Below are 17,297 nucleotides of genomic sequence, written 5' to 3' on the forward strand. Positions count from 1 at the left end.
ATTGTGTGTTAACTTGGATGTCGAAGCTTACATTGAAATTTGAAACATCGTTAACAAAAACAGGAGTTTATAAAATAAAATTTTATATGCTATACCTTTCATCGTTTTGTTAAAGAGCTACCATTAGTCCGAATTCATTCATTTAAATTTTATATGCTATACCTTTCATCGTTTTGTTAAAGAGCTACCATTAGTCCGAATTCATTCATTTATATTTTTTCAAAAATTCTACATATCACGATAACTTAAAAATGGTTCATTTTGGCATCATGCATATGATCACAAATAGTCACCCCTATCACTTCTTAACGGGAATACGTCGAATTACAAATAATCCTGTATCGGGCACGGCCGTACCATCTTTTCTCGAAGCGATTCGCGGCTGTTTCGCCCCCCTATATCTTCGACGTGGACAAAGCTTAGAGTTTAGGTTTTCGGTGAATAAAAGTAGGCATTAGAACTAGCTTAAATTCGAAATTACAAGCCAATTAAATTAATAGTTTACGAATTACGGTCGATAAAAGTTACACCATTTTGTCACTCACTGACTCACTGACCGATCATTAAAAATCTAAGGTACTTCTAGCAGTCTTAGAAACTTCAAATTTTGCACCAAGATAGGTTCATTAGCCACATATAAAGGAAAAAATATAAAAACATTAGAAAATAATGTACTTACCATAGAAAACAATTGTATGTTTGCGGTTTGGCTAGAACATTGTGTATGGATTTTGACTGCATTGTTAACTTTGTTCGTTGTTTAAGTATTCAATTGAATGAATACATACGTAGAATAGAAAAGAATAATATAAATGTAATACTATAATTAATACATAACGTTCATTAAAGTAAAGCTAATACTCCATTGTATTGCAATAAATATTGTATGCGCGCTCGATATACATGGTGTTGTACAGTTCAAAACTTTTTACGATGGAAAGACTGCATCGAGAGACTTGGCATTTTTTACATGTAATGTTTTTGGTGGGATGTCAATTATTTTGCAGCAGTTAAAGCCTAACGGTCGCCCATACTTAAATAGAAAACCGTTATTGGAAACCCGACAGAAGCGAGACAACGAAATTAATGGTACCGGTTTTTTTTTTATTTTAAAAAAGCTACAAATAGTCATAATATGCAGCATCTGTTCGTTTTTAGGCAGCTATTATTTTTGCAAAATGTAAATTATTAAAAATAGTATATTAATGAATGACCAATTTATTCTCATCGGAACGCCTAGATCCGCCTAGATACAACACTAACGCTAGGCTCATCTAATTTTAGATATATACCTGAAGACTTTTTTGGAATCTAAACACGCTTAATGTTAATTCATATTAAAAAAAAACCTTTGCGTTATTTTAAGTCTGTTTATTGAGGAATGTAAAATAATATGTAATTGCAAGTCACAACTCTAAATATTGGAGCAGTAGCTGAATATCTAAACTTCTAACGTTTATCAAAACTAGTTTCTATGAAAATGGTACATATAAAATTTTCCCTCTTATTCATAATAGATGCAAGCGCCTTGGGGTAGCAGGGTGGAACGAGCTTCCAACTTACAATGGTACATCATTTTAACTATATTGTACTTACTATACATAATGCGAAGAGTATTTAATAAACGACTGGAAGCCATGACTTTGATGGTAATTGAGGTTTGTTAACTCTAGTAACAACAATACAGTGGAACAACAAAGCCGTTAACGATATATAATGTAAGTGGTAGAGGAATACTCTATTAACATTAAATATAAATTATTTTTCTGCATAGATATTTAAATATGTCCATAGGACTTTAACCGGAATGTAAATTGGAAAAAAATCTACTTTTAATAATGAAAATAAAACTTAAACAGATGTCCTTGATTTTTTTCCTTTCTTGATGCATGTGAGATAACCTTGATTTTTATATAATTATAAAATTAAGCTTAAATCTTTAAATAAAACCGTGTATAATCTTTTTAATTGTATTTATTATAAATATCAGACGACAAAAACTTTGAACTTCTTGAAGTATTTCAATATATACTTCGTAATAGTCTTCAGATCTGAGCTTTTTTATTTACAACAACAAGTACAAGTTATAACCAAATATTTACAAGTAAACAGTTTTTAAGGCATTATAATGTTTTGAAAGTACTTGAAAGCTTAAAGTTATCAATATAATTGATTATATTTTTAAAAGCCAATACAAGTACCTTGCTTTCAAAATTTAACCTTAATTGTTTAAAGCAACTTTTCCTTAGTTCCTTTTTTAAAAATTTGTATCAATTTATATATTAAATAAATAAAAGCAGTTACTAATGAACAAATGGTAACTATGATAATAGCAGCGACGTCAAGTAGAGATAGTTGGTAGAATGTAAGGTTTCGTGCAGTCGAGTGAAGGTGAGTTGATTTTCCCCATCGAATCACGTGTTCAGTCCAGAATAAAGCTTTATCCAAAGGTGGTATATCCCGATCAGCCCAAATTTTCGACACGAGCGATGTATGTTTTCGCATTCTGGAATATAATAAAAGAACTTATTCATTTGGGAACTCATAATTCACGAATTTCAAGATGAAACTTTGTTTTATGAATGCATTTTATAAAAATATTTTCTTAAGGCATCTTTTTTGGTAAACAGACCATAGCGTATGTAATATAATATTGAAATATATTGCATATTTTCTGTAATTTGACACAACACAACATTGAATAATTTGACCTTGTGTAAAGTGCTAAACATAGATTAGATATTTAGTAGGTATCTATCGCAGAAACAGGGTCAATAGCTTAAAGAAAATAAATGAATCTTATATATTAATATGTTATCCTCTGTGTTAGCATATTAACGATATCACTTTTATAATTCAACCTTGTATTGATTTGTCTAAAAATAAATTAGATTTTAATCAATGATTATTAATAATTACGACTATTTTAGATATACATACCTACCTACTTAAATAACGATATAAAATATAAGTTTTAATTTCGATTATAATTAAATAATAACTGTAAACCAGGAACGACATTCTTTTCAAAAAAAATATTGTATTTATCAACGTGATAATATCTATTAATTAACTTTAATATCGAATAAATAACTTACTTATCACTGATTACTGTTTGTAGAGCATTACTCAAAATGTCTTCGTCGAGGTCCTCATAAGAAACAACGATGCCAACTCCGGCCTCAGCAGCGGCAGCCGCGTTAGAGGGTTGGTCTCCGAATATCGGTAATATTATCATTGGCTTTCCTGCAGACATCGCCTCGGTCGTACCGAGCAAGCCTCCGTGGCTAATAAATGCAATGATTTTTTCGTGACCTGTAATGTAGAACAATTTAAGGCCTACTTAAATTTAAAACATTTTTCACGCAAATCTTTAAAAAAAAATGTACTTATAAAGTTTTAATCCGCTTAAAAATTATGAACATCTTTTTAATTATAATAATTCAATCAGATTTTATTGTAGTTTTTAAGTTGATTTATACATGTATAATTAAACAACGATTAATTCATTTCGTTGAGATAACGACCTTTATTATAATTTCAAATGATTTCCATTTTTACATAGAAATATACATTGGGTGTATTATTGTAATTGAAAAATATATTTCGGCATAACACTTGCCATATCTACTCGGGTTAGCGATTACGGGTTTATTCATATCAATAATTGACCTCTGATGACAGATTATTATATGCGTACTTATACAGTTGCAAAAAATATTAGAAACTACGCCAATATGTTGCAATAAATTAACTAGTTACAGTATATTGATACTTACGCAGTAAGTCGTATTGCGGTAACCATTTTACTCGAAGAATGTTACCCGCAAGAGATCCCTCTTCATCGCTGTCTTCGTATTTCCAAATAACTCTTTGCTTTAATTTAGAAAGCGCATTGACAAAATTTTGTTCTTTGTACTTTGGTAATGATTTCGTTTTTATGTGCGACCCGAAGCTAAATAATATCACACCGTCATCGCCTGACTCATTAAGGAACTTTTCTATGAACTATAAACAAAAAAAGAAACATAGAAAAACCTTGACGTGAAGGTAATGTTGTTAATTTTTTATCGTATTTTTTTGCTATAAATAATGATTACAAAATTTCTTTTAAAGTAATTGTGATAAACGTGATTACATTTTAATTAAAGGTACTACAAAAGTAATATAAGTTACTAGTTTTCATTTGTGGTTACGCTCGTGTCTTAGAGGACAGTCGTCAGGTCATAGGCATAAAGTATATATCGTTTCTTGTATTTCCAGCTTGCTTGTTTTGTGAAAGAATAACAGACAAAGATATTAAAGAGAAAGAATAATAGAGAAAGTTATTTTTGCATTTAAATATTAGTACATATAGCTAACAATATACCTAACTACAGGTACAAGTATATCACCTACCCACCACCTAGGGTTAAAGTTGATGGTGCGTAGACTGTATAAAGAATATTTATTAAATAATTTTAGCAATGTCTTTGAGCAGTCGGGACCACTAACTGGGTGGTGGTTTGCCTAGCTGTACTAGCATAATATGCATTTTGCTCAATTTCAATTGTACTTACATACATAAAATAAAATCGAGATTTTTTTTTATGTATGTAAGTAATTTTTTTTTTCATCTATACAAACTAGGTTTATTTTATAGATATAAGTATGAGGAAATTCAAATAAAATTATATGTAGCATTTATAATTATCAATTGATGTCGTTAGTCACAAATTCACAATCATTGCTCGATTAAAATGTAGTTAAGGAACGCAACACAGCGTGAAAAGTAACGTAAACGAATAATTAATCATATCTGGTCGGGTTCGCTTGGTTAACTATGAACTTGGAGCTTGTTCTACACTGCCTTGAGTGATTTGATCCTGTATTCTTTAATTAGTCTTTAGTTAGTCTTCAACAAAGTAAATATGTATTAGTGATTAATTAACTATTTCACAAACAACATTGAATTCGTAAAACACCAATGTGTTTGTTTTACGAATTTAATATTTAAACTGTTGAGGTTAATTCATATCCAATCTTAGCTAATTTCTATATACATATTTTAAAAATTCTAGTAGAAGAATATCTGTTTGAATGCGACAAAAAATGTATAATTATATACAATAATGTTTAAAATAAATTATAAATAAGTTTATGTTTTTAAAAAAGACGATTATATAAATGAATATAGGTTTACTTAATTACCTTTGGTAGTGGTTCCTTTTTAGAAGATAAGTGCAATCCTCCAACTTCCACCATACCAGGCAAAAGGGGTTTTACTCCATTGAGAGTATGATAAGAATTCGTAAGTATCAAAGAAGTATTTTTACCAAGTTCACGTAAATCTTGAATTTTACCAAACTTTTTTTCTAAAATATACTTTTCTTTAGTTTGTATCTCGTTATAGTACCATTCCTTTAATAAGATATTTAACAATGTGTTTTCTAGTCGATCCATTAACGACATTTGCGATGAAAAAGGTGCCGTAATAAGAGGCACATAGGACGGGTTATCGTCAGCACCAATTCGCTCCGACGTCCAAGGCATAGGCGTTCCTGACAACAAATATACAATCGGCGCACTTATTCCATACGCATAAAGAAGACCTAGCATACAGTCGCTTGTAAAGTTTTCTAATAACACAACATCATAATCTCCTTTTAAAGCTTCCAATAAAGGCGTAAAATGAGTGAGCTTTTCGCATATGCTCAAAGATGCGGCTGCAAAAGGTTGCATTAGTAGCACTTGCGATGTAATGCTTCCTAATCTTGGAATCTTCTTCAAAATATTGGAGTTTTCCATGGCGCTTAAATCGAACGACTCAATCCGTAATTTATATAAGCCTTGGAAGTTGATTTCATGGTAATTAGGGGGTGGATTACCTGCCGGAAAAAATGACGCGACTGTTAGATTATGTCCTCTCTCTGCAAGCTTCAGTAATAGAGGTTCAAAAACCATGTGATGACTTTTGCCCGTATGTGAAAATAAACCAAGAATATTCGCTGCATTTACATTGTAAAAATGTATTATAAAGATAAAAAAGCAAGTCAGACGAGACATGTCACGCGCTTCCTATCACAGACACTACTGAATGCTAGTGTTACTTCGCCTTTATTAAATACCAAATAATGAAACGCACCTAAGTTATAATGGCAAAAGGCCATGAAGTGAATGGAAATAAGGTAATATCAGTTTCACCCTCTCAAATATATCGAGAGGTAGGTAACTTTTAAAAAGGTAGATGTTTGTATTTATATTGTAAATTAAAAATCTTATGATACAATACCTATAAGTATAATATATCATAAGAAGTGAATAGAAATATTAGATCCCTCGTTTTTTATTTAAAAGGGAATGAAAATATTTAAAAATAATATTTTTAGGAACTTTATTTTTTATATAAAAGACAGTGAGAGGGAAGAAATCAATATGGGCTACATTGTAAAGCCCCAAGTTCACACTTTTGAAGATTACAAAAAGCATGATTGCATGAATTATCTACAAAAAATACTTAGTAAATGTAATGCTTTTATGATGAATAAAGAAATTTGAGTATTGTTTTAATAAAATAATCTCTTTATTGTGGAAGACTTTAGTGCTTTGAGTGAGATATAAATTATATACTTTATATGTTATTATTTGTCGGTTATATGACGTGAATGAAAGTATAGTGAAATTTTAAAAAATAGAAAAACTTTTAGATAATATATCGAATCAAGGAAAATTTAATCACTGAGAAAATCGTCCATGTTACGCAAGTAATTTCGTTAAGTTTAAGACGACTAAATATTTTTTTTTAATTAAAAAATTTAAATTAAAACGAGTTTTTTATTTTTTGTCCATAGAGGAAAATCCGCAAGATGACATATTTAAATTTTATTGGCGATAAAAGACTCATACAAGTTATAATTAAAACTAAGAATGTCAAAAACTTAGGAAGAAAACGGTAACAAATGGTTTGGCACCCCTTCTGTTACTTTGCAGACCAAACTTTATTTGACTTGGGAGTTAAAATCAGGTCTTCGGGATTTGTAAACTTACGTCAGCCTCGAAACAACGTTATGTAAAATAAAATTAAGGCGATATAAACTGATAAATCTATTTTAAAGTATTTTGTTTTTCTCAACTAATAGTACTGCAGTTCGTAAATAAACGTAGCACTTAATTTTTATTAAACTTCCTCCTTATAAAACACACAAGCACATAAAAAATGCATTTTTAATTTTAAGTATATTCATAGAAAACATTTATGTTCTGGTGGTATTTTCATTTAAAAAATACGTTACTATTAAAGCTAAAAGTGACAGTAATATTTAAGACAAATATTCGATTATAATTTTTAGATTTTTCAAATGTAAAGTTTGCAACGTTTGATTTTAGCCATGATTCTTGTTTAATGTTCTCCGATATTGTCCGGTTTTTATCTGTTCTTGTTAATAGCTAGGTTAATTAAAATAAAACACAACATAACACTACAATCCGTGTTTTTAATTCTAATTTATAGTAAAACGTACAGTTTAATTGCTAAATCTTATAATAACTAATGACTGGTGAAAAGTGCTATCCAGTGAAGTGAATAGAAGTGTAAAAACTAATGTAATTGTTGAGTTATAAGTTATAAGTACTGAGTTTCTTGCCGGTTCTTCTCGGTAGAATCTACTTTCCGAACCGGCGGTAGCTTACTTAAAATATTTGTTAAAGGACTATTCAAAGTGCTTGTAAAAGGGTACTTGAATAAAGTATGTTAATGATTTTGAAATATATTTTCTTATTCATATCATCTTTTATTGCCTTAAACCTTAAAATATTATGAAATAATAAAGAAATAGATGTTATTTTTCAATAATCCTGATATAATACATTAACAGTAATATAAAAATCTAACAAGCGCTTACACCGCTTCATATCGCAGCAGTGTCCAATACATTAGTCGCGCATGATTGCTTGCATCGCTTACCGCTCCCCTTTACCAGGAAAGTAACCGACCGTTTTTTGCTTGTTTACTACAATTTTTATTCACAATTATTGATAAAAATAAACAATAACAATGTCTTCTACGCTCAAAACATGTATTGGATGTAGCAAAAATATTGTCAATGAGCAATATTTACAGTGTAAACAATGCACACATAATTATGATATAAACTGTGCCAAAATATCGGAAGGATCTTTTAATATGATGGATAAGATGGATATAAATAACTGGATTTGTATTAAATGCAAACACAAACAAACCAAAACAGAAATTTCTAAAACTCCGATTATCTCACAAAAACAAAATAATTCCAATGATTTAAGTTCAAAAAATAGCACAAAGAGCTCTGAAAGTAATTCACCTATTCTACTTACAACTGATAGTAATTTACATACGTTCACCTCACACACATTCAACATAAATTCGATTTCATTGAAGAAAGAAATTAAAATTGCTGTAACAGAAGCAGTTAAAAAGGTCGTAGATTCATATTTTCGATCGAATTTGAAACAATAAAGAATGAACTGATTATGTTACAAGATTTAAAAAATACTATATAATTCTTAAATGAAAAGATTATGACCGTATAAAATCTGATCTCAAATCTAGTGAAGAGAAAATATTAGCATTAACAAAAGATAACAAAAAGCTTTCCTTAACAGTTGACGATCTCACATCTAGGTTACTACTGTTAGAACAGCATTCACGAGAAAATAATCTGGAGATCAACGGTATCCCCGAAAACAAATCCGAAAACCTTGTGTCTGTCATTAAACAAGTAGGTGCAATGGTATCTGTCCCTTTAAAAGACAATGATATTATTACCTGTGTCAGAGTAAGAAAAATGGATGGTAATTCTAAGAGACCACGTGCCATAATAGTTAAACCAAGCACAAGATTAAGGGATGAAGTATTGGCAGCTGCTTCAGAGTTCAATAATTCTAATCCTACTGAGAAGCTTCACTCGGGTCATCTTGGTTACGGAGGAACGAAGTCCTCTATATTTATATCAGAACATTTATCACCATATTATAAATCTCTCCATACACAAAACAGACAAGTGGCTCGCGAAAATCAGTACAGATTTGTGTGGATACGGATCGGACATATTTTTGTGCGAAAAAACATCTCCGGCTAAACAAATAAAGTGCCAGGAGTCATTACAGAACATGTAAAGTTAATTCAATAGACCTCTGAGTAGTATTACGTAAAAAATAACTTTAAAATTCAATATTTACTACCAAAAATTTCGCGGTATGAAGACTAAGTTGCATGATATTCAGTTAGAAACTTACAAAAATATATAATATACTGAGTAAACTCGATCCTCACCATCCTGCACTAGATATTCATGTTAATTTTGAAAAAAAATATTTCACTTAAAACTAATCTCTTTGCCACATCTAATTACAAAAAGGCAGATTACTTCATTGTAAATTCTAAATTAAGTCAAGTAAACTGGCAGTCAGAATTTAAGTCGGCTAAGGGAGATGTCAATATCATGGTTTTAATTTTTTATCACACACTGCGATCTATTATAGACTCAACTGTGCCAAAATGTATTAAAAGAAATATAAAATATCCTTTATGGTTTTCACGAGCCTTAATCAAAATTATAAGTGAGAAAGAGAAAATAAGATATAGATTTAAAAAGTATAACAATCCTAGAGACTCAATTAAATTGACCATTTTAAATGATCGTGTAGATAGAGTCATGAAATCTTGTTATTCTCGTTATATAAGATTGATTGATGATAATAACACTACATCTAATACCGGTGATGGTGTATGTAGTTTGTTTGCAAATAGGTTTTCATCTATTTTCACAAAATCAATAGACGATACCGTGCACTCACCTTCTTTGCTCAATAAAGATGATATTTTTCCTCAATTTTCAATGGGTTCTATTCATGTTGCAGAACATACATTATCAAAGATCCTAAAATCTATTGACGCAAGCAAAGGAGCGGGTCCGGATGGCATACTCCAATACTTCATAAAACAAGTTTATAAATATCTAACCTTACCATTAAAACTAATTTTTGATAGATCACTAATTAGTGGTACTTTTCCTACCGAATGGAAAGAGGCGTATGTAGTACCAATTTATAAGAAATGGGATAGGAATGTAGTCAGTAATTATCGCCCAATTTCCATTTTAAATCATTTTTCAAAAATATTTGAACAAGTTATCTGCGACAAGCTCACCCTCTTCTATACTTATAATAAATCTGTAGGGAAGTCAATTCTGTACATGAAATATTTTTACAAAATAACTATCAGGGGGTGATCAGGGATCGATACTAATGGCAAAAATGCAATCAGTAAAATTTTTGTCTGTCTGTCTGTCTGTCCATATAACCGTTATAGAAACAAAAACTACACGACGGATTTTAACGAAACTTGGTACAATTATTTTTCATACTCCTGAGCTGGTTATAGTATACTTTTCATCACGCTAAAGTCCATAGGAGCAGAGCACTGAAGGGAAATGTCTGAAAAACGGGAAAGTTACCCCATATTTTGAGCTTCCGTCGCGTGTTTAGCCTTAATGGTTAAAGCTACACAGAAATCATGTATTACGGAAATGTTCTCCTTAAAATTATACAAAAAATATCCCATGACAGCCTATGTCTATCTTTTATGGTTGACTCACAATAACACGTGTCACTCCCAATAGCGTAGTAGTTCGAAGCTTTCTGATTATATTTGTCTATACCTGCGTTTATAACACTCTCAATCATCTCAAATTACAAAATTTAACAATATTAACTATTCCATAAAAAAATCATAGAAATCGGTATAGAAACCCCAAAGTTATACATAAAATACGCTAATAATAAAGCTATCGCACGTGAGTACTAAACCTATACTATTATATAAATCTCTAGGGTCTGTCTGTACACTTATTTTTGTCGTAATTCGTCATGTGTTCTTTGACGGACTTAATTTTTACCATTTTTGAAGTTTTTGTGTGTCTGTATCATTATAAAAATTGGGATACAGGAAAAACATGTACTTGCGCAAATCATTGGCTATCTATACATACAAAAGTATATAAAGATAGCCAAAAGGATGTGTTTGCATGTGTGTCATCGATAAACTCAGAAACTATTTGATCGATCATTATGAAAATTGGTATGTTTATCTATTGTTTTATGGAGAAAGTAATTATTTCATCCGTATCATTAAAAATAACCAACAGATTTTTGTCGTTTTCTAGCGTTTAAAGATAGGGATAGTCCATCGTGCTAGCTATGAAATATGCCTATCTTACTTTAAATTAAAATCACTGGAAAGTCGTCGTAATTATTTATATTACATTTATTGCTACTTTATAAACTCTTACATGGATCTTTAAATGCACCGGATATATTGTCAGAAGTTTGCCTATCTGTGCCGCGTACTAACCCCCGTTTCCCTATTTCCAAACCATTTTCAATGAGAAGAGTTAGAACAACTGTTGGCAAACATTCACCTATAAACCGTATAGTAAATACCTACAATTAAATTGGTCCTACAAATGATGTTGACATCTTCCACGATACATTACCTAAGTTTAAGAAAAAAAATATTTCTATTATTTAGTCTAATTTAAATTTTATCTTATTTAGTTTTTTTAATTCAATTGTATGTTTTTTATATTTTCTTAAGTTTATTTTAGTGTGATTAGTTAGCTGTAATTTTCGTTAGAATTTGTGTTTAATTTATGTTTGTTTTCATTTTTGTCAAAATATTGTCTCACTTTTTTTTTAATTCGATATTCTTATTGTAGCAAGTGTCGTACACGCCTGTAATGGTGTACCACACATAATAAGTCTGATGTTCTTTTATTAACTACTATTTTATTGTGTGTTGTGTTGTGTGTGTGTGTGTATGCCGATGGTTTGTCTTTTAAATAAATAAATAATATCATACAATACACATACTCACAAAACACATATATACATTAAGGGCACATATATATACATATATGTCGAAGTATCAAAAGGTAACGTCAGTACGTTGTGGATGAACACGTGACAGCCGAAAAGTATCATCAGTGATGTGAATATCGAAAAAATATATTACGAACGTGAAGACACTGCTTACATTTCGGATATCATCATGTCTGATAAAGAGTTGATGCCTAACCTCTCCTTATCGGAAGTGGGATGGAATACCCCACGTACTTCAAATAATTGTGTAATAGACGAAAAACTATTGCTATTACTGGAGCAAGAAAATAGAAACATTTTGCCTGTAAAATCTAACGAATTTCGTGTTCCTGATTTTGATCCGGAGTGGCGCAAGGTTGATGCACGTGCTCGGATTGCAGGAGTTTGAAGCCCAACGATGATAAGACGCCGGTTGATACACCAAAGGTCAAATTAAATCGGTTCTCTTAAATTATTATAATCTACCGATAATGATTTTTATTAAAATATGGCTTTAAGGCTTCCTACAAACACTGTAAGCACTTACGTCTAGCCTTGATTCTATAAACAGATATTAAGATTTTATTATTGAGGTCTATAAATAGCACTAATTATATTCATAATTACACACTGTATTTTAAACTTTTTAAATATAACAAACACGCTCGTTACAAGGATATATTTAAAAAAAAAAAAAATATTGAAGTAGGTAATTCTGTTTGTTTATAAATTAAAAAAGAACACACATTAAAAACTAAGCACGATACACGCATACATACTATTAAATTTGTTTTCATGAATTTTATGAGTCCCCATAAATTCTGAATATCTATAAGTAGGAGTTATCAATAGAATACTTGACTTTGAATTTTTTAACAAAACGAATCACACACTTTTTGATTGAAGTATGACAAACTTGAATAGGCAAAAATATAATGAAAAGCAATTAGCTGCTTTAAATAGGCTTTGCCTCCTGTGAGGTTTGAACTCACGACCCCTGGTTTACGAGACCAGTGCTCTACCACTGAGCTAAAGAGGCTGTTGAAGATTTGGTCGAGACTCTTCATGGCTTTGTAACAATAGAACAGTTTATGTGGGTCAAGAGGAGTTTAAAAACTACCCGCTTTTACTTCGCACGGTAACAGACTATCGAATTTATGACTTTAAACTAGCGACTTCGCACGCACGGCTTCGCGCGGTGTACCCGTGCTACAATAATACTAAATACACTAGAAGGATAAGGATTAATGCGTTATTGTTTAAAATCACTTCGTAAATAACCCATTATTCGTACATGTCGTAAAAAGTAAAAGATAAAAAATTGTTTTTGTGGGTTAACCCTGAGAGAGAGACATATAATCGCAGATTTTTTGTAGACGTTTTTAAGGTGTACAGTAATATGGTACTATATTTTGATCTATCTCGTAGGGTTTAGCCCACGCTTGTAAAGTAAGCGCAAAAAATGTGTTTATTAAGACACCATTACGTATTGATATTATAAAATTACAAATTGTATGAAGTGAAAAAGCAAGTGTACATGTACGTTTTTTATGTCATTCATTCTCATCATTAACTAAATCATTGAACGCTTGTTGTTGAATTGGCATAGAGCCAAAATAGACTAAAGTAATCATTGCGCTTAATGTAATTTCATCAAATTTAAATTTAAATAAAAAATATCATATTCATAAAATTTAAATGTAATGTAAATATGTGCCTAGTTTGCGTTTTGTTGTTAATATGTTTCATGACGATGTTAATTCAACTGTAAATATTTCTGTATTCGCTTGTAGGTGATCCACACATATGCGGATACAGAACCGTGTTGCTTTACGATGTGAAGAAAACTATGTGTGAAGCAACACGGGTCATACGATTTCTGCGCTTTTCTTGCCCTTGACTCATACAGTTTAAAATTTTATTGCATTTTCCACATACAAAAGGTAATTCAAAGGAAACCAATTCGTTTGCATATAGGATAGCTTATTATAAAAATATATTTTATTATATCTATTTGATATTAATGAATATCGAAATTTTTAACCTGGCCTTTTAAATTGGTCAATATTTAAAGCTTTTTTTCTTAAATAACGACTGGATAATAAATGGTCATTATTTTAGCTGGACATCGACTTTTTAGTTCTTGTCGTTCAACCGATCCTCGTGACTATTTGTGTCTTTTTGGAAATCACATAGATTAGAAAAGTATTCGCCCTGCTCTTATTCTCTTAATAGAGCTCTTATTCTCTTAATTATTGTTTTAATAAACACCACTGGAAACAATTAATTACTATTTTTTTTTTTACTTAGAAATATTCTATTTTAAATGACAGTTAATCTACCATTTATATTTAAAGGCTTTAGGTATGCAAATGAGGCTTCTTTGATAACGTTCTATAATAGGAATCCAATATTGCTCTGTTTCAAAAAAAAAAACGATTAATGTCGTTCAAAAGTCTAATTATAAAACAAAAACAATATGTCATGCATAATTAATTAAAAGGGTTGTCAAGTAACTCTGTTTATTTAAGCGGCGCAGCCAAGTAAAGCTTGCACAAATGCTATGTGTGTTTTTCGATATATTCAACAATCGTCGTTATATTTCAGCTAATTTACACAAAAGTATTGTTTTATATACCTAACCCTTCCCCACAAATTTCTTCGTCCATTGACGGAAAACCATTCGTTAGTTGTAGATTTTATAATATGTATGTGTGAGAGGCCGATGCTACACATACTTGTTTTAATAATATGTATTTATAAGTATATACGAGTATCTAAGAGTATCTATATGTGTACCTATGTGAGATATCCTTATAAAGTTTAACATCTTTAAAAGGAAGCTCTAATTTATAATAACCATGCCAAGACCTTGTTAGTTCATAATCAGTCATAACAGCTTATTTATTCAAGACAGACGCTTTACAAAGCCTCAAAGATTCACTAAATCTTTAGAGCTTTGAACTTTGCTACACAATATGTTTATATATTTTGTGATACAACTGCAAGTAGAACAATACAATATTACAAACACCTTTTACATAGAAAGGAAGGTGACAATAATAGAAAATGACCCATACTTGATCCTCGTGGAAAGCCGAGACGACTTTATATCATTAATGGACACTTATTGAATTATTTGATTCAAATATGAAGAAATGAGATTAAGAAATAAAACTAGTTATAACGGATTTGAATCGCTGTCGCTAGACTGTGTCTACCCGTGACCACGAACGCTGTAAAGTGCTCGAAACGTCGGGATGCCAAAAATAATTAATATACACGATTCAAATCCGTTATAACTAGTTTTATTTCAATGTGTAATCGCAAAAATTTAAGACAACATTATGAGATTAAGAGTTTTACCATTAATACCGTATTGTTTTAGCTTGTACATAAGCATTTCGTGTTCTAGACACTCAAACGCTTTGGATAAATCACAGAACGCGCCAATAGTATTCTGTGATTTGTTCCATACATCTTATATTTGTATATAATATGTGTGATATGTTATGTTGTCCAATATTTATTTATTTATCTAAGTTGTTCCATCCCAGCATTAGTTGTCGAGAGACCCCTAGTAAAGGCGAGTTGTTCACTGAGAAAAATAGTTTTGTACTATAGCGAATCAGAAGCTGATTTAACATAACTTTTCAAATATTTTGTTCAATTACGGAAGAATAGATATAGGCCTATATTTACATAGATCACTTTTATTTCCACTATTACAAATCGGTAATACTTTAGTAAATTTTAATTAATCAGGAAATGAACCTGTTTTCAAAAACTTGTTAAAAATGGTGGATAAAAAATACTTTTAAAATATCTAATTCGATAAATAGCTTAAATGAAAATTCAACGATATGTTTGGGAACATTATTTGGTAGTAATTTATTGGCTTCTAGAGTCGATGATTTTTAAGGAGGAAGGTTATTTTTTAAAAAGTTTCAAAAGCATTTAATGCTACTTCGTAACTCAAATGTAAATACATATCTATTTCCAAAAGTTAAAATCTCCGTTCAAAATCACATCTCGAGCAGCCTGTATTTTAACATCTGAAACTAAAAATTTAATTTTTGTAAAAAAAAAAGGATGAATACAAACTGTGTGTATTGTCCACCAACCCGCATTGGAACAGCGTGGTGGAATATGTTCCGAACCTATTCCTCCAAGAGAGAGAAGCCTTTGCCCAGTTGTGGGAAATTTACAGGCTGTTGTTGTTGTTGTATATATTTCTCATGAATGATTCCTACATTTTTAAATGCCGATAGGAAATACATTATGATAGTAGCCTCATTAGCATTTTAATAAAGCATTTGCTGTGTGGTATGGTTGCTATTATGAGCGCTCGATTTTTTAATAAAACAAACTACATATTTTTTATTATAGAGGTCTTTAAACCTTTTGAGACATGTTATTCGAAACGTGCAAAGTATTTCTCAAATAAAATAATTTCAATTAATAAAATTTGATTCTCTCCACTTTACTTTCAATTTGCTAATTAACTAAAATAATAATAAATTTAGAAAAATACAATTTATACTACCTCTATGAATATTTTGATTTCATTTTTAATTTGGTTTTTATTTATGCTAAGAGGGGTTTTGCATTTTTAATGAAAACTTTATTTCGTGTCCCTCTGCGCCGTCGCACTCCACTTCCCTTCTTTGTCATCCTAATTAAACGAAAAATAAATTTAGTTTATTACTGAAACGATGTGTTTATTTTTTTGTTATATATTTATTTATTGGTATTTTTTAATTTCAATTCTATTACTGACCTCTATATTTAACATTTACCAAGCTTTCTGTTAGATTTTAATAGCAATTTCGCTGTAACTCATTAATGCTATTAAATGAAGGATGGCTCTGAAATATCATTATATAAAAAAAATTCGTTATTTCTAATTGAAATCGGGATTGTCTAATCTATTACCAAGAATGATTTTAAATCAGTTTTTTTTGTGAAGATTCTTACCGTTCATACGATCATCGTGACTTTCTATTTATGCACAGAACGGACAAAGTATTAAATAAAAGGCAAAATAATCAAATTAGTAGTTACTTAATTCCACGAAATTATAGTTTCTGAGATATCTTGTGTAATTTCAGTAGTTAGGGATGGCCACAATTATATTATCGTTTTACAATTATGCTTCAATCTCTCTATCTTTTGTTAAAATGCCACGCAATCGTCCAATTGTTTTCTAAAGACAGCTCAATCATATTTAAAATAAGAAATAGTGTTACATGGCAGTATTAAATGCTATGCCATATAAAATACAGATAATATTAATTACAGTTTTACAAATTATTGATTATAAGCTACAGTTATTTTATTTATAAATTGTTGAAAGATAACTCTTGATATTAATTAGTAAGGTTCTTCTTTATTCAATTTAAGCAAAGAATATATAAAGA

The 17,297-nt window shown here is 30.3% G+C and overlaps 1 protein-coding gene and 1 non-coding gene across 2 annotated transcripts; both read right to left on the reverse strand.

Annotated features, from left to right (window-relative positions):
• Positions 1–1,991: 1,991 nt before the first annotated feature.
• Positions 1,992–6,089, reverse strand: LOC124532056 (UDP-glucosyltransferase 2-like). The gene is made up of 4 exons (XM_047106686.1): positions 5,191–6,089; positions 3,780–4,008; positions 3,099–3,315; positions 1,992–2,506 (listed from the first exon to the last, which is right to left on the reverse strand). Exons 1-4 carry the CDS (start codon positions 6,043–6,045, stop codon positions 2,230–2,232), a joined length of 1,578 nt encoding a protein of 525 aa, XP_046962642.1. The 5' UTR covers positions 6,046–6,089; the 3' UTR covers positions 1,992–2,229.
• Positions 6,090–12,844: 6,755 nt separating this feature from the next.
• Trnat-cgu lies at positions 12,845–12,916 on the reverse strand. Its single transcript has one exon. It is a non-coding gene; the product is annotated as a tRNA-Thr (tRNA).
• Between the last annotated feature and the right edge of the window lie 4,381 nt (positions 12,917–17,297).

This window comes from Vanessa cardui, chromosome 8 (assembly GCF_905220365.1).
Source record: "Vanessa cardui chromosome 8, ilVanCard2.1, whole genome shotgun sequence".
In the NCBI taxonomy this organism is placed as follows: Eukaryota; Metazoa; Arthropoda; class Insecta; order Lepidoptera; family Nymphalidae; genus Vanessa; species Vanessa cardui.